Genomic DNA, 23,942 nt, shown 5'->3' with positions numbered 1-23,942 from the left:
CATGGGGGGGTGGCGGTGCCATCTCCGTGCCCATCTATAGCCAAAACATTCCCCGCTGGAAAAGGGGCGTGTCCCCGTCGCTGCCCCGCCCCGCTCCTTCATGAATAATTAACACCCTCATTAGCGCCGTGACGCAGCCGCGCGGTGACGCCCGAACGAGCAGGAACGGACGGGAGCGGCCGCCGCCATGGTGGGCACCGGGAACGGCACCGGGAACGGCACCGGGAGGGGAACCGGGAGCGGAACCGGGAGCGGAACCGGGAGCGGAACCGGGAACGGGAACCGCGGGGGATGCGCGGGCGGGGGATGCGCGGGGGGCCCGGGGCGGGGGTCGCACCGGGGCGGGGATGGCGCGGGAGGTCCCGGGAGCACCGGGCGGGCACCGGGCGGGCACCGAGCGCGTGCGGCCGCTCCGTGCACCGGGGATGCCGCCGCCGGTTCCCGGTTCCCATCCCGGTGCGCGCTGACCGCCGCTCTCCCCGCAGTGCGACTTCTCGGAGGAGCAGACCGCGGGTGAGTGACCGGCACCGGACACCGGGCACGGGGCACCGGGAGCGAGCACCGGGCACGGGCACGGCGGAGGGACCCCCCCGGGCCGCTCCCGCCGCCGCCGCCCCCGGCGCTTCCTGCGCGGCCTCGGGCGGGGCCTTTCCGGGGCAAAGTCCCCGTTCGGAGCGGGGGATGGGGGGGATGCGGCACCGGGGCCACCGGGGGGTACCGGGCCGGGGGTGCGGGACCGGGATGGGAACCGGGACCGGAACCGGGACAGAACCGGGGCCGGGGGGGTTCGGGCCCCTCCTGCGCAATTTGCCCTTATATGGGCATGGCGCGCGCCGGCCGCGCATTCCTGCGGGGCGGGGCCGGCGGATTCCGGAGCGCTCCCGGTGCCCCGGGACCCGCCGGGCTCCGAACGGGACCCGCCGGGCACGGGCAGCATCCCCCGAGGGCGGCGGCCCCTCCTGCATCCCGGCCCGGGGTCGGGTTCCACCGGGAAACCGGATCCTACCGGGAACCGGATCCTACCGGGAAACCGGATCCCACCGGGGAGCGAAACCCGACCGGGGGTCTGAGGGGTCCCGGGGATGCGGCTCTGGGGTCCCGGTGGAACAAACCGGAGGCCCCGGTGTCCCGGAGGTCCCGGAGTTGCCGACTCGGTGGTCCCGGTGCCCTGGGGGTTCCGGTGATGTTGTCACAGGGGGTCCCGGTGGTCCCGGCCCTGCTGAAACTGAGGGAGGGTCCCGGCTGTGTTTGGGGTCCCTGAGGGGGGTCCCGGTGCCCCGATGGTCCTGGCACTGATACAGGGGGGGTCCCGGTGCCCTGGAGGGGGTCCCGGTGGTCCCACACTGACCCAGGGCGGTCCCGGTGGTCCTGGTGCCCCAGTGGAGTCCGGTGGTCCCACAGGACCCGGGGGGTTCCGGGGTGGTCCCGGTGGTCCCGCACTGACCGGGGGGGGTCCCGCGGGGTTCCCGGTGGTTCCGGGGGGGGTCCCGGGGGGGTCCCGGTGGTCCCGGGGGGGTCCCGGTGGTCTCGCACTGACCGGGGGGTTCCCGGTGGTCCCGGGGGGTCCCGGTAGCCCCGGCCTGACCCGGGGGTCCCGGCAGAGTTCAAGGAGGCGTTCCAGCTCTTTGACCGCACGGGGGACGGGAAGATCCTGTACAGCCAATGCGGGGACGTGATGAGGGCGCTGGGGCAGAACCCGACCAACGCCGAGGTCATGAAGGTGCTGGGGAACCCCAAAAGCGATGGTGAGTGGGGAGGGGGGGATCCCCCCCTTTTGCTGCCCCCCCAGGACCCCCCCTCACACAAGCGACCCTCACCCCTGAGCACTGCAGAGAGAACCAGTGAGACCCCAAACCCCAACACCAGTGACAGACCCCAAACCCCCAAACCCTCAGCTCCAGTGAGACCCCAAACCCTCCACACCAGTGAGACCCCAAACCCTCAGCTCCAGTGAGACCCCAACCCCCCCACACCAGTGACAGACCCCAAACCCCCAAACCCTCAGCTCCAGTGAGACCCCAAACCCCAGCACCAGTGAGACCCCAAACCCTCAGCTCCAGTGAGACCCAAACCATCAACACCAGTGAGACCCCAACACTGAGACCCCAAACCCCCCAAACCCCCAGCACCAATGAGACCCCCTGCCCCAAACACTGAACACCAGTGAGACCCCACCCCTAAATCCTCACCACGAGACCCCCACCCAAAACCCTCAGCACCAGTGACCCCCACTCCAAATTCTCAGCACCAGAGAGACCCCCACCCCCAAACTGACCCCAACACCAAGACCCCCCCTCACCCAACCAACCCCCACCCCACATCCTCAACCCCAGTGAGACCCCCAGCCCTGAGCACTGCAGAGAGCACCAATGAGACCCCCACCCCAAATTCTCAGCACCAGAGACCCCAAACCCTCAGCACCAGAGACACTCACCCCTGAGCACTGCAGAGAGAACCAGTGAGACCCCAAACCCTCAGCACCAGTGAGACCCCAAACCCCCCACACCAGTGGAACCCCCACCCCCAAGCCCTCAACACCAGAGACCCCCACCCCTAAACTCTCAGCACCAGAGACCCCCACCCCTAAACTCTCAGCACCAGAGACCCTCACCCCTGAGCACTGCAGAGAACACCCCCAGCGAGACCCCCACCCTCAAACCCTCAACCCCACACCTCCCCTCCCCCAAAACCCCCTGGAAAAGCCCCCCCACCCTTGGAAAATCCCCCCACCCTGGAAAATCCCCCCACCCACCATTCCCGTGCTCAGAGATGAACGTGAAGACGCTGAGCTTCGAGCAGTTCCTGCCCATGATGCAAACGATCGCCAAGAACAAGGACCAGGGCTGCTTCGAGGACTACGTGGAGGGGCTCAGGGTGTTCGACAAGGAGGGCAACGGCACCGTCATGGGGGCCGAGATCCGCCACGTCCTCGTCACCCTGGGTGAGGGGCTGGGGGGGCTGCAGCGGCGTGGGCACCCCGAAATGGGGGTGGGGATCTTGAAATTGGGGGGTCTGGAGGGTCTCAGGGAGGTGGAGAAGTCGAAATGGGTCTGGGGGTGTGCAGGGGTGTGGGGAGCTCAAAATGAGGGGTCCGGGGATCCCTTGAATGAGGGGTCTGGGGATCTCAGGGGGTGGGGAATGGAGCCCCCAAGGTGTGGGGTCCTGGGGGTTTGGGTGTGGGGTCTCCTAAATGTGGGTCCGGGGGGTCTCAGTGGGTTGGGGACCTCGAAATTGGGGGTCTCAGGGGGTTGGGGTCTCCTAAATGGGGGGTCTGGGGGGGTCTCAGGGGGGTGGGGAATGGAGCCCCCAAGGTGTGGGGTCCTGGGGATTTGGGTGTGGGGTCTCCTAAATGGGGTCTCAGGGGGTTGGGGGTTCTGGAGGTGGTGAGATGGGGGGTTCTGGAGTGTTGGGGGTCCCAGAGGTGCTGCCAAGGGGCGGTTCTGGGTGCCCTGAGGGTCGTGGAGGTACCTCAGGGATCCCAAAGGTGCTGCCAGGAGGGGTTTGGGTACCCTGAGGGTCCCAGGGATGCTCCCAGGGGAGGTTTGGGTGCCCTGAGGGTCCCAAAGGTGCTGCCAGGAGGGATTTGGGTACCCTGAGGGTCCTGCAGGTGATGCCAGGAGGGATTTGGGTACCCTCAGGGGTCCCAGAGGTGCTGCCAGGAGGGATTTGGGTACCCTGAGGGTCCCAAAGGTGATGCCAGGGGGGATTTGGGTACCCTGAGGGTCCCAAAGGTGCTGCCAGGGGGGATTTGGGCACCCTGAGGGTCCCAAAGGTGATGCCAGGAGGGATTTGGGTACCCTCAGGGGTCCCAGAGGTGCTGCTAGGGGGGATTTGGGTACCCTGAGGGTCTCAGGGATGCTCCCAGGGGAGGTTTGGGTACCCTGAGAGTCCCAAAGGTGATGCCGGGGGGATTTGGGTACCCTCAGGGGTCCCAAAGTGCTGCCAAGGGGGGGATTTGGGTACCCTGAGAGTCCCAAAGGTGATGCCAGGGAGGATTTGGGTACCCTCAGGGGTCCCAAAGGTGCTGCCAGGAGGATCCTGGTGACCCCAACCTGAGGTTTTAAAGCCCCCCCCAAAACCCAGCGCTCCCCATCCATCCCTGGAGACCCCCAGAGTGCCCCCCCCCATCCCTGGAGACCCCCGAGTGCCCCCAGCCCAAGGTGACCCCGCTGTCCCCAGGTGAGAAGATGACCGAGGAGGAGGTGGAGCAGCTGGTGGCCGGACACGAGGACAGCAACGGCTGCATCAACTACGAGGGTGAGGCCCGGGGGTCCCGGGGGGGGTCCCGGGGGGGGTCCCGGGGGGGTCACCCACGTCCCCACCCCCTCCCTGACCATCATGTCTGTTCCTTCCCCCCAGCCTTTGTGAGACACATCTTGTCAGGGTGACGCCTTGCAGGGGTAACGCCTCCCCCTCCCCGAGCCCCCTCCTCAATTTTTTAAATTTTTTTTTGAATTTTTTCTCATTCCTTCCTTTTTTTTTTTTTTTTTTCTTCCTCCTGCTGCGCCCTGGTGTCTTTTTTTTTTTTCTTTTTTTTTTAATATTTCCCAAAAAACAATGCAATAAAATAATAAAAAATAAAAAAAGGCTGCCTGGTCCTCCCCCCTCGCATGCCCCTCTCTGCATGGAGCCCCCCCTGCGTGCCAGGGCTGGTTTTGGGGAGGGGGCTGCAGGAAGGAGCCCCCCCCCTGCCCTCCCTCGGGGCTGCTGGGTCCTCCCTGAGCTCTTCAGCCGTTTTTGACTTTTGGTTTTCCTGCCTCTTCTCTCCGGGATTTGGGGTTGGGGGGCTCGGCAGACCCCTCCTCACATCCCCTCCTCTTTCTCTTCTCTCCGCAGAGCTGGTCCGGATGGTGCTGAGTGGATGAAGACCCCTCCCCATTATTTTGTACACCCCCCCCCTCCCCTCTCATTATCTCATTATCTTGTCCCCTCCTCACTCGATTTTGTGCCTTTTTCCCTCATTTTTCTGTCACCCCCGAGCGCCCTCCCCTCAGCCCCACCGGCTAAATTATTGCTCCACAGCATCAAATAAAATCAAAGAAAGGCTCAGAGTGGTCGTGGTGCCCCCTCCCCACTTCCAGACAGACCCAACACCACCAGGCCTCTTCTTCCCGCCCCGGGGACTTGGAATTTTTCTTTTTATTGGTTTTTTAAAAAAAGAAACAAAAAAAAAAACCAAAAAAACAACCGAACAAAACAAAACCAAAAAAGGGATGAGGAGGAGGAGGAGGAGGAGGAAGGGAGGGGATTTTGGAGAAGGGGTGGGGGGGAAATGCCCATGTGCCAGGTGGGATCGGAGCTGTCTCATAAATAACCGGGGGGGGGGGGGGAAGCGGGGCCCCCCCCCGGGAGACCAACACTTAAATAAAATCCGGGACGATCATAAAAAAATCCCAAAGCTGGAGGAAGGGGAGGAGGAGGAGGAGGAAGAGGAGGAGGAGGAGGGGGAGGAAGGGTCGGGGAGGGTCCTTTGAGGAGCGGGGGCGGGGCTGCGGCAGCGTCCTCCAGGCTGGGGGGGCCTCACTGGGTGGGGGGCACGGGGGTGGGCACCGAGCTGGGGGTGGGCACCGAGATGGGCTCCGGCTGCAGGGGGGGGCCTTGGTCTGCGGGGAGAGAACACAAAGAGGGGAGGGGGCGTCAACCAACACACAAAGAGGGGAGGGGGCGTCAACCAACACACAAAGAGGGGAGGGGGCGTCAACCAACACACAAAGAGGGGCGGGGGGGGGGGGGCAAAGAGCACAGAGCAGCGCCGCCCCCTTTCCCCCTCCCTCCACACCCAAAATGTCCCATAAATTCCCTCAAAAATTCCTCAAAAATTCCCTCAAAAATTCCTCAAAAAATCCCCAAAAATTCCTCAAAATTTCCTCAAAATTTCCTCAAAAATTCCCCAAAAATTCCTCAAAAATTCCCCAAAAATTCCTCAAAATTTTCTCAAAAATTCCCAAAAATTTCGTCAAAAATTCCTCAAAATTTCGTCAAAAATCCCCCAAAAATTTCCTCAAAAATTCCCTCAAAAATTCCCCAAAAATTCCTCAAAAATTCCCCAAAAATTCCTCAAAATTTTCTCAAAAATTCCCAAAAATTTCGTCAAAAATTCCTCAAAATTTCGTCAAAAATCCCCCAAAAATTTCCTCAAAAATTCCTCAAAAATTCCCCAAAAATTCCTCAAAATTTCCCCAAAATTTCCTCAAAAATTCCTCAAAATTTCCTCAAAAATTCCCTCAAAAATTCCTCAAAAATTTCCTCAAAAATTCCTCAAAATTTCCTCAAAATTTCCTTAAAAATTTCCTCAAAAATTTCCCAAAAATTTCCTCCAAAATTCCCTCAAAACTCTCCCCGGATTTCCCCGGACTTCCCCCCAGGTTCCTCACCTGCGACGAGGCCGGCGGTGGGAAGGAGGCTTCCCTGCACGGCGGCCACGATGGCGGGGCTGTGCGCGGCGGCCGAGCCCCCCGAGCCCCCCGAGCCCAGCGCCGCGGGGTGGTGGTGGTGGTGATGATGATGATGATGATGGTGGTGGGTGTTGGGGGGCAGCCCCCTCCCCATGCTGCTGGCCAGGGCCCCCCCATGCAGCGGGTTAGCGGGGAAGGGGTCGCCCATGGGAGGGGGGGGGTTAGCCATGCTGGGGGGCACGGGGGGCACGGCCGGGCTGGCATTACCGGGCACGGAGGGGTGGCCGCTGCTGCTGCCGCTGCTGCCGCTGCTGCCGGTGCCACCGGGGAGGGTCCCCGGCAGGAGCTGAGAGGGCGGAGGAGGCGGCGGCTGCTGCCCGGGGAACGGCACCACCGGGGCTGAGGGGAGGGGAGAGCGAGAGTGAGACCCCCGCCCTAAATCGGGCACCATTCGGTGTGGGGAGAGCATGGTGAGACCCCCGCCCTAAATCGGGCACCACTCAATGGGGGGAGAGCACCGTGAGACCCCCGCCCTAAATCGGGCACCACTCAATGGGGGGAGAGCGAGAGTGAGACCCCCGCCCTAAATCGGGCACCACTCAGTGTGGGGAGAGCGAGAGTGAGACCCCCGCTCTAAATCGGGCACCCCTCAATGGGGGGAGAGCGAGAGTGAGACCCCCGCCCTAAATCGGGCACCACTCAGTGTGGGGAGAGCATGGTGAGACCTCCACCCTTATGGGGAGAGCACGGTGAGACCCCCGCCCTAAATCGGGCACCACTCAATGGGGGGAGAGCACGGTGAGACCCCCACCCTTATGGGGAGAGCACCATGAGACCCCCACCCTAAATCGGGCACCACTCAGTGTGGGGAGAGCACGGTGAGACCCCCACCCTTATGGGGAGAGCACCGTGAGACCCCAACCCTTAATCAGGCACCACTCAATGGGGGGAGAGTGCCTATGAGACCCACACCCTTATGGGGAGAGGGGGGAGCACCAGTGACAGACCCCAGACCCCAACACCGAGACCCCCCTCACCCCTGAGCACTGCAGAGAGCACCCCCAGTGAGACCCCCACCCCCAAATTCTCAGCATCAGTGACAGACCCCAACACTGAGACCCTCACCCCCAAATCCTCAGCACCAGTGAGACCCTCACCCCCAAATCCTCAGCACCAGTGAGACCCCCACCCCTAAACCTTCAGCACCAGTGAGACCCCAACCCCAACCACCCCAAATCCTCAGCACCAGTGAGACCCCCCACCCCAAACCCTGAGCACCAATGAGACCCTCACCCCCAAACCCTCACCACCAGTAAGACCCCAACCCCAACCACCCCAAATCCTCAGCACCAACGAGACCCCAACCCCTAAACCTTCAGCACCAGTGCGACCCCAACCCCTCACCACTCCCCCAAGCCCCCCTTGCCACACCCCCCGGGTGCCCCGCCCACCCCGCACCCACCGTGCGGCACGGCCGGGGCGGCTCCCGGGGGCACCGGCGGCGGCGGCTGCGGCGGGGGCGCCCCGGGCAGCGGGGGCTGCCCCACCACGGGCTCGGTGATGCTGGGGGCGGGCGGCGCCGCCAGCGGGTGCGCGGCGGGGGCCAGGGGGGCACCGGCACCGGGCAGGGGCTGTGCCCCGGGGGGCAGCGGCGGCTGCTGCTGCTGCTGCTGCTGCTGCAGGTGCTGGAAGTGCTGCTGCCGCGCCCGCATCTCCGCGTATTTCAGCTGCTCCATGTGGAACGCCTGGCGGTCGGCCAGGAGCTGCTGCCGCTGGTATTCCAGCTGGGAGGGAAAGGGGAAATGAGGAGGGAAAACGGCAGGGGGGGTTATATTATATTATATTAATTATATTAATTATATTATATTATATTATATTATATTATATTATATTATATTATATTATATTATATTATATTATATTATATTATATTATATTATATTATATTATATTATATTATATTATATTATATTATATTATATTATATTATATTATATATATTTGAATTAAAAAGTGTAAAATATTTATGTAAAGTATTTATTTAAAATATTAATATAAAAATTTGAATATTATATGTGTAGTGTGAGATTTTGAATAATAAATATTAAATATTAATATTATTATATAATAATTATATATTTATATATTTATATATTTATATATAGAGAAAATTGAATATTATACGTGTTGTGTTAGAAGTTGAATATTATATTAGAATTAAATTTTAATATAACATTATATTCATATATATATAAATTTTGAATATTATATGTATTGTTTTAGAAGTTGAATATTATATTAGTCTTCAAATATATATATAAAATTTGAATATATATATTATTTATATAAAATTTGGATACTATATATAATATATATATCATATATACATAATATATATGTAATATATATTACCTATATATTATATATATATGTAATATATATTACCTATATATTATATATATATGTAATATATATATTACATATATATTATATATATATATGCTCTATACAGTATAGAGTCTGTAACTCTTTGTTTCTATTGTTTCATTTTGTCCTAGTTCAAATTGTCCAAATTATTATTACTCTAATTGCATTACTATTTTAATAAAATATAAACTGTATTTATATATATTTTTAAATATATAAAAAATACATAGATATATATTTATAAACTACATTTATAGTTTATAAAGATATATAAATATATATATTTATATTTGTATATTTATATTTATATATTTATAAAGTATAAATATATAATTTTATTACTATCAAACTTTTAAAATTTTAAATGCAAGCGATTGGCGCTTTTCACGTGAGGGGTGGGGACACGTGGGGGCGGTGCCACGCTCGGGGGGTGGGGACACGCGGGGGCGGTGCCACGCTCGGGGGGTGGGGACACGCGGGGGCGGTGCCACGCTCGGGGGGTGGGGACGCGCGGGGGCGGTGCCACGCTCGGGGGGTGGGGACACACGGGGGCGGTGCCACGCTCGGGGGTGGGGACACGCGGGGGCGGTGCCACGCTCGGGGGTGGGGACACGCGGGGGCGGTGCCACGCTCGGGGGGTGGGGACACGCGGGGGCGGTGCCACGCCCGGGGGTGGGGACACGCTCGGGGGCACTCACGGCCTCTCGCTCGCGGTCCATGATGGTCTCCAGCTCCTCGAAGTGCCTCAGTTTGATCTCCAGCTTCTTCATCTGCGTCTCCACCAGCAGCGCCACCAGCGACTTGATCTTGCGCTCCTCCACGGCCGCCAGGTGCTGCCAGGTGACAACGGGGACGGCTCAGGGGGCCCCACAGTCCCTGTGCCCTCACCCTGTAGGATTCACCCTCTCCCCACATCCCTGTGCCCTCGCCCTGTAGGATTCACCCTCTCCCCTATAGGACTCACCCACTCCCCACAGTCCCTGTGCCCTCTCCCTACAGGATTCACCCTCTCCCCACATCCCTGTGCCCTCTCCCTATAGGATTCACCCTCTCCCTATAGGATTCACCCTCTCCCTATAGGACTCACCCTCTCCCCACATCCCCATCCCCTCTCCCTTCTCCCTCTAGGACTCACCCACTCCTCACAGTCCTTATCCCATCTCCCTATAGGATTCATTCCTGTTCCTACAGGACTCCCTACACTCCCCACATCCCTGTCCCCCTCTCCCTATAGATTTTTTTATCATGCTCACTTCATGACTCACTTTCTCTTTAATTATCCCACCCAAACTTCTCTCGTTTGTATCAATAAATCCCCCCTCTAGCAAGCCACCCATGGCTCCAAGCTCTACCCCCTGAACCTGACCGTGAATTCAACCTTCTTTGACCTAGGAATCCCACTAATCCTCACCTCAATAACATTCCCAGCTCTCCTACCACCATCCCTAGACCATCCATGAATTACAAACCCTCCAGCTATGGTTTGTCAACCTAGTTACAAAACAACTAAAAATGCCCCTTAGACAAAAAAGGACACAAACGAGCCCTGATTTTAACATCCCTCATCATCTTCCCCCTACTCACCAACCTCCTATAGGGTGCTGCTACCCTACACACTCACCCCAACCACCCAACTATCCATAAACCTGGCCCTGGTTTGGAGATTTCCCTTTACATCAAGGGAAATCTCCCAGCCCTGCCCGTGCTGCAGGAAGCCTGGCCTCACCTTGGCTTTGACGGCGGCCGCAGCCAGGGCGGCGGCGGCGGCCGTGGACAGGTTCCCCTCGCCGATGTCGCGCTCCACCTTGGCCTTGCGCTCGGCCTCGGGCTCCGGGGGCTCCTTGGCCGCCTCATCCGGCCCTTCCTTCACCTCCTTGTCCTTCTCGGGCTCCCCTGTGCCCGGGTGGGGCTGTGTGAGCAGTGCCACGGGGGGGAGAATCAGTGTCCCCCCTCCCAGCCCTGCAGGGTCCTCGCTCACCTGTGCTGTCACTGTCACCCTTCTCGGGCTCCTTCTCTCCCTCCACCTCCTTCCCCTTCTCCTCCTCCTTCTTGGGCGTTTCCCCGGGTTTCTCCTTGGGTTCCTCCTCGGCGGTGCCATCCCGGGGTTCCTGGGGAAGGATCAGCACCGTGGGCACCCAGATCCTGCCCTGTTTGCCCCCCAAACCCCCAGACCCCTTTTACCTTCGCCTCCTTCTTCTCCTCGGCCGGCTGCGCCTCTGCCCGCGCCTCCTCGGCCCCGCTCTCCTCTGGGGATACAAACCCGGCCTCAGACCCTGGTGCCATCATCCCCAGACCCCCAGGAGCCCCTGCCCAGCCCCCTGACAGCTCAGACCCCGCTGCCATTCCCCCCATGCCCTCGGGACGCCCCCAGACCCCTGTTCCATCCCACCCAGCCCCCTGTGAGCCCCTTCCCAGCCCCTTGGCAGCTCAGACCCTGGTACAATCCCCACCCAGCCCCCTGTGAGCCCCCTCCCATCCCCTGCCCAGCCCAGACCCCAGTGCCATCATCCCCCCCAGACCCCTGTGAGTGGCTCAGACCCCTGTTCCATCCCCCCCAGACCCCCGTGAGTGGCTCAGACCCCTGTTCCACCTGTTCCATCCCCCCCAGACCCCTGTGAGTGGCTCAGACCCCCTGTTCTATCCCACCCAGACCCCTGTGAGTGGCTCAGACCCCCTGTTCCATCCCACCCAGGCCCCTGTGAGCCCCTTCCCAGCTCAGATCCCGGGGCCACCCCTGCCCCAGACCCCTCTGAGCCCCTTCTGAGCCCCCTACCCAGCTCAGACCCTGCTGTCATCCTCCCCCCCCCAGGACCCCTGAGCCCCTTCCCATCCCCTGCCCGGCCCCAACCCCGGTGCCATCATCCACCCCAGACCCCCATGAGTGGCTCAGACCCCCTGTTCCATCCCCCCCCCGTCTCCCCAGCCCCCCGAGCCCCCTCCCCGAGCCCCCAGCCCTGCTGACCGATGCCATCCCCCCCTCCCTCAGCCCCCCAGACCCCTTCCCCAGCCCCCCTGACCCCGCTGCCTTCCCCCCCCAGCCCCCCGGCCCCTCTGACCGATGCGCTCGGGCTCCTCGGAGGCGGTGCCGGCGATGCCGCTGCTCTCCAGCCCGAAGGCGGGGTCGGCCTTGCCCGTCACCTTGGCCGCCTCCTCCACCTTGCGCACGTGAGCCTCCACCAGCGCCGTGGGCACCTCCTCCTTCATCTTGGAGAACTCCTCTGCGGGCACAGTTCCTCAGCGGGACCCCCGCAGGGATCCCCCGGAGCCCCCAGCCCCAAACAGCCCGTGGGGGGCTCGGTCTGACCCCTCCGGGCTGGTCCTGGCTGGTTCTGGAATGTTCTGGAAGGCTCATCCCATCCCCATGGGAGGTGTTGCATGTCCCCAGGGGAATCTCCACAGAGGATTTGGTGGTCTCCCCATGCTCCTCATCCCTCTCCCCATCAGACCAACCCTATTTCCCTATGGGATATCCTATAGGACTCAGCCCTGTCGCAGTCTTCCCATTCCCCTATAGGAACCCCTTTGCGGCTCATCCCTCTCCCCATATTCGTCATGCCATAGGACTCAGCCACCTCTCACAGTCCTTATCCTCTCTCCCTATAGGATTCAATATTCCACTTCCTATAGGCCTCACCCACTTCCCACAGTCCCTTCTCCCCACATCCCCATCCCCTCTCCCTACAGGATTCAATATTCCTCTCCCTATAGGATTCACCCCCTCCCCACAGTCCTTATCCCCTCTCCCTATAGGATTCAATATTCCACTTCCTATAGGACTCACTCACTCCTCACAGTCCCTTCTCCCCATATCCCTGTCCCCTCTCCCTATAGGATTCATTCCTCTCCCTATAGGACTCACCCTCTCCCCACATTCCCATCCCCACTCGCCACATCTCTGTCCCCTCTCCCTGTAGGACTCATCCACTCCCCTCATCCCCATCCCCTCTCCCCACATCCCCACATTCCCATCCCCTCTCCCCACATCTCCATCCCCACATTCTCATCCCCTGTCCCTTCTCCCCCCATCCCCATTCCCTGTCCCTTCTCCCCACATCCCCATTCCCTCTCCCCTCTCCCCATATCCCATCCCCATCCCCTCTCCCCACATCTCCACGTCCCCATCCCCTCTCCCCACATCTCCATCCCCACATTCTCATCCCCTGTCCCTTCTCCCCCCATCCCCATTCCCTCTCCTCTCTCCCATATCCCATCCCCTGTCCCCTCTCCCCACATCCCCGTGCCCCCAGCCCTCACCGGCCCCCTGCCCACCCTCCCCATCCCCCTTATCCCCCCGCCCTCCCTCCCTTACCCAGAGCGGACTTGGCGGCGGCCGAGGCCACGCGCGGATCCACCACGGAGGCCAGGAAGGCCACGGTGCTCATGACGGGGTTGCCGGACTGGCTGAAGGGGATGGGCTGGTAGGCCAGGGGGCCCAGGGAGGCCTCCGAGTCCTCCAGGTAGGGATCCTCGATGGGCAGGCGCAGGAAGTGCAGGATGCACTCGTCCTGCGTGCGGCTGCCCACGTGCTCCGACACCTTGTTCCAGTCGTCCTTGTACATCTCCAGGGCCTGGGGGCACGGGGCTCAGAGGGGTCAGGCAGACCTGGCCCTACATCCCCTGTCTCCACTTCCCTGTCCCATCCCTTCTCCCCATAGCCCCTGTCCCCATATCCCTGGCCCTACATCCCCTGTCCCCACTTCCCTGTCCTCAAATTCCCTGTCCCCATTTCCCTGTCCCTATATTCTCTGTCCCCACGTCCCCTGTCCCTATTTCCTCTGTCCCCAAATCCACATCCCCTGTCCCCACATCCCTTGTCTCCATTTCCCTGTCCCCACATCCCCAGTCCTCAAATCCCCTGTCCCCACATCTCCCATCCCTACCTCCCCTGTCTCTGTATTCTCTGTCCCCATATCCCATGCCCACATCTCCTGTCCCCATGTCCCCTGTCCCCATATCCCTGTCCCTATGTTCTCTGTCCCCACATCCCCTGTCCCCAAATCCCCTCGGGTTCCCACAACCCCTGCTGTCCCCACATCTCCTGTCCCCACATCCCTGTCCCCACATCTCCTGTCTCCATTTTCCTGTCTCCATTTTCCTGTCCCCACATCCCCTATCCTCTGTCCTCATTTCCCTGTCCCCACGTCCCATCCCCATTTCCCTGTCCCCAGATCCCCTCAGGTCTTCACATCCCCTTGAGTCCCTCCATCCCCCTCTGTCCCCTGTCCCCAGCTGTCCCCAGCTGTCCCCCGCTGTCCCCACACACCTCCAGCAGCAGCAGCGTCTCCTGCTCCGTCCACTCCCGCGTGGCGCTGGCGGCCGCTTTGCTCTGCACGACGGGAGAGACGAGGAGGATGAGGGGCCGGGGGGGTGCCCAGGCGGTGCCCGCCCACCCAGGGGTGCCCGCCCACCCAGGGGTGCCCGCCCACCCACCTTGGAGGGCACGTTCTTCTTGGTGTACATGTCGGTGCGGAGCCCGAAGTTCTGCATGTCCGCCGGCTTCTCCTTGCCCTTGTCCGGGAAATTCAGCATCTGCTGCGAGGCCGAGCTGGGCTGCTGCGGGATGGGGGACAGGGGACACGCTGGGCCGGGCCCGCGGGGCAGGACATCGGCGTGTCCCCTCCTCCCCGGTGGCCCGGAGAAGCCTTTTTGTCACGGTGCGTGTCCCCAGTCCCCCATCACGGTGCGTGTCCCCATCACGGTGTCCCCATCACGGCGTCCCCACCGCGTCGCTGCTCCCCGGGGGCAGGGCGGCATGCGAGGGGGAGGAGGAAGAGGAGGAGGAGGAGGGAAGGAGCCTTCCTCGGCACAGCGGCACGCGGGGGGCACGGACCCCCAAGGAGCCGCCTACCAGCTCCGGCTTGCCCTTCACCGTCTCGCTGACCACCAGCTCCTCCATCTCTTTGCTCTTGCGGCCCGTCTTGGCGTCGCCGTCGCTCTGCCGGCCCTGAGGCACCACGGATCGAAGCTGTGCATCCCCCACCCCCCGCCCCACCCCGCTCCCGGCCCCCGCGCGGGGACCGGGGGGCGGCAGGGGGGGGTCGCGGTTCGGCGGGGCGGCCGCCCCCGGCACCCACCTGGGGCGTCTTGGGCTGCAGCGGCACCAGCCCCGAGGGGGTGTCGGCCAGCACGTGGAAATGGGAGGTGGGCGGGGGGCCCATGGGCGTGGGCCGGCTCTCGGCGTCCACCTGGTAATTGATGAGACCCCACTGCTCCAGGAAGGCGTGGACCCTGCGGGGAGAGGGCGTCAGAGCCCGCTGAGCACCCCCCTGTGACACTGGAGGGGGCAGCCAGGGGGACACTGAGCAGCCCTGTGACACGGGAGGGGGCAGCCACCAATGCCAGGTGACACTGAGCACCCCTGTGACACGGGAGGGGGCAGCCAGGGGGACACTGAGCACCCCTGTGACACGGGAGGGGGCAGCCAGGGGGACACTGAGCACCCCTGTGACACGGGAGGGGGCAGCCACCAATGCCAGGTGACACTGAGCAGCCCTGTGACACTGGAGTGGGCAGCCACCAATGCCAGGGGGACACTGAGCACCCCTGTGACACGGGAGGGGGCAGCCACCAATGCCAGGGGGACACTGAGCACCCCTGTGCCAGGGTGACACTGACCCCCCTGTGCCAGGTGACACTGACCCCCCTGGGCCAGGTGACATTGAGCACCCCTGTGCCATGGTGACACTGGCCACCCCTGTGCCAGGGTGACACTGAGCACCCCTGTGCCATGGGACTGGGCAGCCAGCAATGCCAGGGGGACACTGAGCACCCCCCTGTGACACTGGCACCAGGGTCAGAGCCCGCTGAGCACCCTGTGCCATGGCACTGGGCAGCCCCTGTGACATTGGCCACCCCTGTGCCAGGGTGACATTGAGCACCCCTGTGCCAGGGTGACACTGACCCCCCTGTGCCATGGTGACATTGGCCACCCCTGTGCCAGGGTGACATTGAGCACCCCTGTGCCATGGTGACACTGAGCACCCCTGTGCCAGGTGACACTGACCCCCCTGTGCCATGGTGACACTGACCCCCCTGTGCCATGGTGACATTGAGCACCCCTGTGCCATGGTGACACTGGCCACCCCTGTGCCATGGTGCCACACCTTTGGTGTGGACCCCCCAACACCACTGGCACTAAGATTCGTGCCACCCCCATGGTGCCAAAATGATCCCCCAGCCCCAGTGGCACCTGCCACCTCCAGGGTGCCACAATGACCCCCTGCCACCTCCAGGGTGCCACGGTGACCCTCCAGCAGCACCAGGGTGCCACAGTGACCCCCAGCCCTACCAGCACCAGAACCCTGCCAGCCTGTGGGTGCCAAACCAGCCCCCAAACACCAGGACCCTCGCACCATGTGGGTACCAAACCAGCCCCCAAACCCCGGGATCTCCAGGACCCTGGCACCATGTGGGTACCAAACCAGGCCCCAAACCCCGGGATCTCCAGACCCCTCGCACCATGTGGGTACCAAACCAGCCCCCAAAGCCCGGGATCTCCAGCCCCCTGGCACCATGTGGGTGCCAAACCAGCCCCCAAAGCCCGGGATCTCCAGCCCCCTGGCACCATGTGGGTGCCAAACCAGCCCCCAAAGCCCAGGATCTCCAGACCCCTGGCAGCACACAGGTACCAAACCAAACCACAAACCCCGGGATCTCCAGCCCCCTGGCAGCACACGGGTACCAAACCAGCCCCCAAAGCCCGGGATCTCCAGCCCCCTGGCACCATGTGGGTGCCAAACCAGCCCCCAAACCCCGGGATCTCCAGCCCCCTGGCACCATGTGGGTACCAAACCAGCCCCCAAACCCCGGATCTCCAGCCCCCTGGCAGCACCAGGAGGTGCCAGCCCAGCCCCCAGCCGGACCCACCGCATGATGGCACAGACATCCCCGGCCAGGTTCCTCCTGCAGGCCGTGGAGGTCAGGTACTCCTGCGGGTTCAGCCGGTACGTGTCGATCATGAAATTCCTGTATGCCAGGTATCTGTGGGGGGCACGGGGGGCTCAGCACCGGGCACGGCCCCGGGGGGGGGGGGTGTGGGTGGGCACGGAGAGGGGGTTTGGCCTCACATTTCGGGGGTCTTGGATTTGTTTTTGCCGTTGAAGAACTCGGGCAGGGCGCGGCGCTCGATGGCGTGGACGCTGCGGGAGGAGAGGCTCGGGGAGGGCTCCGGGAGCAGCCTCCTCATCCTCAGGCGATGAAGGGCGGCTCGGGAGGCCCCTCAGCAGGGCTGGCTGTACCTGTTGTAGTCGAACCAGGCGGCGTAGCTGGGGATGATGATGTGGTGGGTCTGCTCTGTCACGTTGTCCTCGTGCAGGTCGGGGTTCTTGGCCTGCTCCCCTTTGCTGCCCGCGCCGTTCTCCTCCTCGTCCTGCCCCACAGAGCAGCACCCCATGGGCAAAGAGACTCCCTTGAGCGCCCTTCATCATCCTCACCCACACCAGGATGAGACCAAGAGCCCCAGGGATGAGGGGAAGGGCAGAAAAGAGTTTTTGTACCCAAAAAAGGGACAAGGAATGAGAGAGAAGCAGGTGATCATCAACACCACCTTCCCTGGGCTCACCTTGCCAGCTGTCTCCATGCTCTCATCTTCCTGCTCATCTGGAAGGGAGGACAGGGGTGGGTTTGGGCACTGCCAGGCTGGGGGTCCCGGGGCTCTGCTGTGGCTCCTCAGACTCACCCAGGTCTGTCATGGTGCCCCCCTTGACCGGTGCTGACTCCGAGTCCTTCTTGGTGTTGACTGTGGGGGGAAAGTGGTGCTGAGCACCCTGGGGACCCCTCCCACACTGCTGGGGACCCCGGGGGGGGGTGGCTGCTGCCCCCCACACTGACCTGTTTTGGGCAGGGTCACCTCCTCCACGTTGGGGACAGGCGAGGGCTCGTCCATGTCCTTGGTCAGGTCCTCCTGCTCCTCCTCGCGGTGCCCACGCTTGGATTTGTTATAGGGGGTGGAGGGTCTGCCAAGGGAGAGACCCCCATCACCGCTGAGCCCAGGCTGAAATCCCGCGCCCCCAGAGCCCCCAAACCCCCCCAGCTCACCCCTTCTTTGCGTTCTTCTTCTTGGCCTCGGGGGTGGGCGAGGGAGAGGGCGAGCGCTTCCTCTTCTTGTAGTTCCCCCCCTTCTTATCCCGCCGGTCCGAGTCGGGGCTGTTCACCTGGGGGGCACCGTGGGGCTCCAGCTGAGCAGGGTGAGACCCCCCAGAACCCCTCCCCAAAGGGCTCTGAGCTGGTTCTGACCTCATCTGTCAGCGTCTTGGCCGAGATCTTCTTCCTGCGGGTCACGGGGCTCTTCTCGTCCGTCACCTCGTAATCCTCCTCGTTCATCCACTCATTGAACGTGTCCGTGTCCAGGATCCACTTGGCGTGGACCTGCAGCCCAGGGCAGTGGCCGGGTCAGGGAAAGAAGGGGGGGCTCCAGCTGCCCCCCCAAACCTGGAGGTTCCCCCCCGGTACCTTCCGGGGCTTCTCGGGTGTCGGGGGATCCTCCACGGACGCCTCGATCTCGCTGGCCGGGATCCAGGTGTCATAGCTGGGGGGGGGGACACAGGGTTAGATTTGTTTGGGGAGGGGCACAGAGGGGGTCCCCGAAATCTTCATCCCCCCCTCACCTGTCGGGGTAGTACCCCCAGTGCAGCAGCACCTGCTTGTCCCGCTTCATGACGGGCCGGACCCACTCCTCTGCAGGACAGACGGACAGGCTGGGCTGAGCAGGGATCCTGGGGAGCCTGCAGGCCCCTGTTCCCCCCAAAACCCCCCTGCGCCCCTGGGGCCCCCTGTGACACCCCAAACCCCCCCTCCTGCACCTCCAGAGCCCCCTGTGACCCCCCCAAAACCCCCCTGCACCCCTGGGGCCCCCTGTGACAGCCCAAAAACTCCCTCCTGCACCCCCAGATCCCTCCACGACCCCTCAAACTCTTCTCCTGCACCCCTGGAGCCCCCTGTGACCCCCCCAAACTTTCCTCCTGCACCCCTGGAGCCCCCCATGACCCCTTGGAGGCCCCTGTGACCCCCCAAACCCCCCCCTCCTGCACCCACCCTCCTCCAGGTTGCCGGGCACGGGGCACACGATGTGGGACGCGTTGCTCTTGTCCTCAGGTCACGGTGCCCTGTGTGACACCCAGGGGGATGAACCCAGGGTTAAATCCAGGGTTAAATATTGGCATGAACCCCCCCCGCCCAGCCTGGCAGTGCCACCCACCTGGTGCCTCTTGACGATGTCCTTGAGCTTCCCCAGCAGCTTGGGCTCAATCTCCTGGTGCAGGAAGATGTTGGGCCGAGCCAGGCAGTTGTTCTGGGGAAGGAGGGAGGGAAGGTGAGAGCAAAGCTGTGAATTGAGGAGTGGGGTGGGGGACACGGGGAGGGGGTTCTTGGGGTGTGGATGGATTGGGCTTCGGGGTTCTTACCTGCACCAGGGATTTCTCGATGGTCATGAACATCTCCACGTTGCGGTCCATGCGCGAGGGATTCTGGAAATCGAAACGCCGCCTTATTGGAAGAAAAGAGCGACTCTCATGAAAGCCACAGCTCAGGTCTCCTCGTCAGCACCCCCACATTTGGGGAATTTGGGGAGGGGGGAGGGACTGGGACACGTGTCTGGACCCCATCAGGGTCCACAGTGACAAAGGGGGGGGGACACATCCCAGCGCCCGTTTGCTCTGGAGGTGACAACCCCACAACCACCCCCAAGGAGGGGACCCCCACCCCTGTCCCCCAGCCCAGGGACCCCCACCCCTGTCCCCCCCAGCGCAGGGAGCCCCCCAGGACCCCGATGGGTGCAGGTGGGTCGTGCTCACCATCCTTGGTCGCTCTTGAATTTATAGGCGGCTGCCAGGATGTGGCACAGGGCTCCCCCCGCCTTGAAATCCAGGAAGCATTTGATCTGTAAGGGGAGAGGGGTCAGGGGACAGGGACAGCGTCCTGATGGGGGGACAGCTCCTCCTCGGGGTGCCATCCCCGTGTCTGAGTGACATCCCCGTGTCTGGGTGCTATCCCTCTGTCTTGGTGCCATCCCTGCGTCTGAGTGACATCCCCATGTTGGGGTGACATCCCCGTGTTGGGGTGACATCCCCATATCTGGGTGCCATCCCCATGTCTGAGTGACATCCCCATGTCTGAGTGACATCCCCATGTCTGGGTGCTATCCCTTTGTCTTGGTGCCATCCCCTTGTCTGGGTGCCATCCCCATGTCTGAGTGACATTCCCATGCTTAGGTGACATCCCCATGTCTGGGTGCCATCCCCATCTCTGAGTGCCATCCCCATGTCTGAGTGACATCCCGATGTTGGGGTGACATCCCCTTGTCTGGGTGCTATCCCTTGCTGGGGTGACATGCCCTCATAGGGTGCCATCCCCTTACTGGGGTGCCATCCCCACGTTTAAGTGACATCCCCTTGCTGGCGTGCCATCTCCATATTTAGGTGACATCCTCATGTCTGAGTGACATCCCCGGGTCTGGTTGACTTCTCCATGTCTGAGTGACACCCAATTGTTGGGGTGACATCCCCTTGTCTGGGTGCCAACCCTTCATAGGGTGCCATCCCCTTGCTAGGATGACATCCCCTCGTTGGGGTGCCATCCTCACGTTTAGGTGCCATCCCAAATTCTGGGTGCCATCCCCTTGTCTGGGTGCCATCCCCTCACCCAGGTCCCCAAGCTGGGATGGAGTCCCTGAAGTGCTGTAGCACTGTCCTCACTTGGGGACCTGTCTGTCCTGTGTGGGGACACTGTCCCCAGGTCCTTTGGGGCTGTCCTGGTGTCCTTTGGGCAGTGTCCCCTTGGGATTCTGTCCCTGTGTGGGGACACTGTCCCCAGGTCCTTTGGGGCTGTCCTGGTGTCCTTTGGGCAGTGTCCCCTTGGATTCTGTCCCTGTGTAGGGACACTGTCCCCAGGTCCTTTGGGGCTGTCCTGGTGTCCTTTGGGCAGTGTCCCCTTGGGATTCTGTCCCTGCTGTGCTCTGTCCCTGCGTGGGGACATTGTCCCCAGGTCCTTGGGGACAGCTCCCAGCAGGACAGTGTCCCAGAGTCCCCAGCACTCCAGGCCATGTCCCTGACCAGGGCACTGGCACTGGCTGCTGTCCATGGTCAGCTGCTGTCCCCAAAGCCACCTGAATGCTGAACGGTGTCACCAGGGCCACGTCCCTGAGGCTCTGGGAGCTGTCCCTGCTCAGGGCTGTCCCCAGGGCTGTCCCCAGGTATTGGGGTGCTGTCCCTGCTCAGAGCTCTGTCCGCAGCTCTTTGGGGACACTGTCCCCACTCAGGACCTTGTCCCTGGTCATCACTGTCCCTGTCCCCTTTCCACTGGGGCTCTGCCCCAAGCTTGGGGTGCTGGTCCTGCATTTTTGGGATGCTGTCCCCATTCAGGCCTTGTCCCCACCTCACTGTGACCCCTGTCCCCGAATACAGGGCTTCTGTTCCTGAGTGCTCAGATGCTGTCCCTGGGTATTGGGGTGCTGTCCCCACTCAGGGTTTTGTCCCCTGTCCTTTGGGGCCTTTTTTGGGGGCTCTGGGGCCTCGTTCCCACTGAGCTTTGTCCCCAGGTTTTTGGGGACACTGAGGCCTTGTCCCAGGGTCATCAGGGCCATGTCCCCAAATCCCTGGGGCTCTGTCCCCGGGCATCGAGGGGACATCCTGACTACTGGGGTACCTTCCCTGGATATTGGTTGGGGTGCTGTCCCCAACCTGAGCTTTGTCCCCCATTCTTTGGGGCTCTTCCCCAGCTCACCCCGGGGTCACAAGGGTCCATCCTGGCACCTCTGGGGCACTGTCCCCACTCTCTGAGCCTTGTCCCTGCCCAGCAGGGCCATGTCCCCACCCCTGTGGGCTGCTGTCCCCACATCTTTGGGGCGCTCTCCCCAACCTGGGCTTTGTCCCCCGTTCTCTGGGGCTCACCCTGGGGTCACAAGGGTCCATCCCCACACCTTTGGGCCACTGTCCCCTCTCTGAGCCTTGTCCCTGCCCACCAGGGCCATGTCCCCAGCCCTGTGGGCTCCTGTCCCCATGTTTCTGAGGTGCTCTCCTCAATCTGGGCTTTGTCCTCCCTCATTCTTTGGGGCTCTTCCCCAGCTCACCCCTGATCCATGAGGGTCCATCCCTGCACCTTGGGGACACCATTCCTGCTCTGAGCCTTGTCCCTGTTCACCAGGGCCATGTCCCCAGCTCTGAGCCTTGTCCCTGCCATGTCCCCAGCCCTGTGGGCTACTGTCCCCACATCTCTGGGGTGCTCTCCCCAATCTGGGCTCTGTCCCCCATTCTTGGGGGCTCTTCTCCACCTCACCCCACAACCACGAGGTTCCATCCCCACACCCCCTGCTCTGAGCCCTGTCTCTTTCCACCAGGGCCATGTCCCCTGCTCTGAGCCTTGTCTCTTTCAACCAGGGCCATGTCCCCTGCTCTGAGCCTTGTCCCTGCCATGTCCCCAGCCCTGTGGGCTGCTGTCCCCACATCTTTGGGGCGCTCTCCCCAGTCTGGGCTTTGTCCCCCGTTCTTTGGGACTCTTCCCCGGATCCACGAGGTTCCATCCCCACACCCCCTGCTCTGATCCTCGCCCCCATCTCCCCGCGTGTCCCCCACCCGCCCCGAGGGGTCCCGGCCGCGGTGTCCCCGTGTCCCGCCGCGTCCCCCCGCGGCTCTCACCGGCAGCTTGGTGAGGGGCGCGTTGCTGACGTGCTTGCCGAACACCTCCTCCTGGAACTGCAGCAGCTGCACCACCAGGCTCGACAGCGATTTGTTGGTGGGGGGCTCGGCCTGGATGTACTGCAGGGCCGGGGGCTCAGCGCGGCCGCCGCGGCCGCTGAGGGGAGGGGGGGCGCGATGGCGGCGGCGGCGCCGTGACAGGCCGGGCCCGGCGTGGCGGCGGCGGGCGGGCGGCGGCGCCGCGTTTCCGCGGACTTACCTTCTTGTAGTTCTTGCCGAGCCACAGCCGCACGTTGTCGAACTGGCTGACGGTGTCCGAGGCCTCGTAGTACTTGACGTTAGGGCCGCCGTCCTTCTTCCGCACCGCCATCTTGAGCGGGCCGGGCCGCGCCGCCGCCTCCGCCCGCCACTGCCGCCCCCTGCCGGCCCCGCGCCGCCACCGCCGCGCCCGCCGCCGCCTCCGGTCGCTGTCCCCGTTCCCGCTGTCCCCGATCCCGCTGTCTCCGTTGTCCCCGCCGCTCGCACCGGCCCCGCTCGCTGTTACAGCCCCGCCGCCCCCTTTGGTGCCCTCCCGTTCCCGCACTGCCGCTCCCGCCGCCGCCGCTGCCGCCCTCTGGCGGTGCCGCTCCCGCACCGCCGCCTCCGCCGCTCCCGCCCGGTTTTACCGGTCCCGGTCGCTGTTCCCGCTCCCACCCGGTGTTACCGGCCCCGGTCGATGTTCCGCCTCCCGCACCGCCACCCCCGATCGTTGTTCACGACCCTGATCGTTGTTCACGACCCCGATCGCGGTTCCCGGCCCCGTTGTACCGCCCGCCGGTCCCGCCGCGCCCGCCACCGCCTCCTGCTGGTCCCGCTCCCGCCGTTCCCGCCGACCCCGCTGTTCCCCGGGCGCTGTTCCCGGCCCCGGGCGCCGTTCCGGGCCCCGAGCCCCCGCTCCACCGCCCGTTGTTGGTCCCGCTGCCCGTTACCGGCCCCGCCGCCCGCAAGTGCGACAAGAGAGGCACGACAAGAAGAAATGGGTTCAAATCTCAAGAAATTGGGTTTAGACGGGAGATTGGGAGGAAATTCCTTCCTGGGAGGGTGGGGAATGGATTTCCCAGAGCTGCCGTGGGTGCCCCAACCTGAAGGTGTCCCAGGCCGGGTTGGACGGGGTTTGGAGCAGCCCTGCGCTGGGGGTCCCTGCGCTGGGGGGGACGGGGGAAGGCGGGGGTGGAAAGGGAAGGGCACCGGAGGCAGCACCAGAACGGCACCGGGCACTGAGCACCAAGTCGGGCATTGAGCACCAAGCCGGGTACCGAGCACCGAGCACCGGGCACCAGGCATTGATCACTAGGCTGGGCACCGGGCACTGAGCACCAAACCGGGCATTGAGCACCGGACACCGAGCACCGGGCATTGAGCACCAAGCGGGGCACCGGGCACCGGGCGGGGCGGGGCCGGGAGCGGCGGCGGGGCCGGGTCTATACGGAGCGCGGCGGTCGGAGGCGCGAGA

General features: G+C 62.3%; 2 protein-coding genes across 3 annotated transcripts; one reads left to right on the top strand and one right to left on the bottom strand.

Annotated features, from left to right (window-relative positions):
* Nucleotides 1-107: 107 nt before the first annotated feature.
* Nucleotides 108-5,049, top strand: LOC118697291 (myosin light polypeptide 6). Of its 2 annotated transcripts, XM_036399854.1 has the most exons (7): nucleotides 108-190; nucleotides 486-513; nucleotides 1,602-1,745; nucleotides 2,768-2,941; nucleotides 4,180-4,257; nucleotides 4,360-4,400; nucleotides 4,837-5,049. In XM_036399854.1, the coding sequence occupies exons 1-6, from the start codon at nucleotides 188-190 to the stop codon at nucleotides 4,386-4,388; spliced, it is 456 nt and encodes a 151-aa protein (XP_036255747.1). In that variant the 5' UTR covers nucleotides 108-187; the 3' UTR covers nucleotides 4,389-4,400; nucleotides 4,837-5,049. The 2 variants fall into 2 exon arrangements, with proteins under 2 accessions (XP_036255747.1, XP_036255746.1); XM_036399853.2 differs by lacking the exon at nucleotides 4,360-4,400 and having other exon boundaries at nucleotides 109-190.
* A 56-nt stretch (nucleotides 5,050-5,105) lies between these two features.
* On the bottom strand, nucleotides 5,106-22,859 carry SMARCC2 (SWI/SNF related, matrix associated, actin dependent regulator of chromatin subfamily c member 2). The gene is given in 30 exon segments (XM_036399852.2): nucleotides 5,106-5,603; nucleotides 6,663-6,794; nucleotides 7,858-8,179; nucleotides 9,521-9,655; nucleotides 10,549-10,715; nucleotides 10,801-10,930; nucleotides 11,004-11,068; nucleotides 11,879-12,040; nucleotides 13,132-13,390; nucleotides 14,086-14,148; nucleotides 14,253-14,372; nucleotides 14,671-14,766; nucleotides 14,897-15,050; nucleotides 16,689-16,802; nucleotides 16,889-16,960; nucleotides 17,060-17,190; nucleotides 17,383-17,420; nucleotides 17,500-17,559; nucleotides 17,652-17,776; nucleotides 17,859-17,974; nucleotides 18,057-18,188; nucleotides 18,273-18,348; nucleotides 18,428-18,497; nucleotides 18,855-18,912; nucleotides 18,914-18,925; nucleotides 19,018-19,110; nucleotides 19,223-19,304; nucleotides 19,613-19,698; nucleotides 22,451-22,570; nucleotides 22,710-22,859. Coding segments are annotated over 30 exon segments (3,384 nt in total). The 5' UTR covers nucleotides 22,821-22,859; the 3' UTR covers nucleotides 5,106-5,520.
* Nucleotides 22,860-23,942: the final 1,083 nt, after the last annotated feature.

This window comes from Molothrus ater, chromosome 30 (genome assembly GCF_012460135.2).
Source record: "Molothrus ater isolate BHLD 08-10-18 breed brown headed cowbird chromosome 30, BPBGC_Mater_1.1, whole genome shotgun sequence".
Classification (NCBI taxonomy): domain Eukaryota; kingdom Metazoa; phylum Chordata; class Aves; order Passeriformes; family Icteridae; genus Molothrus; species Molothrus ater.
The sequence above is the reverse complement of the archived record's forward strand: the minus strand, read 5'-3'. Positions and strand labels throughout refer to the sequence as shown.

Coding starts and splice junctions, on each gene's coding strand:
- LOC118697291 (XM_036399854.1), top strand. Junction 2,942..4,179: donor CCACGTCCTCGTCACCCTGG/GTGAGGGGCTGG, acceptor CGCTGTCCCCAG/GTGAGAAGATGACCGAGGAG. Junction 4,258..4,359: donor CGGCTGCATCAACTACGAGG/GTGAGGCCCGGG, acceptor CCTTCCCCCCAG/CCTTTGTGAGACACATCTTG.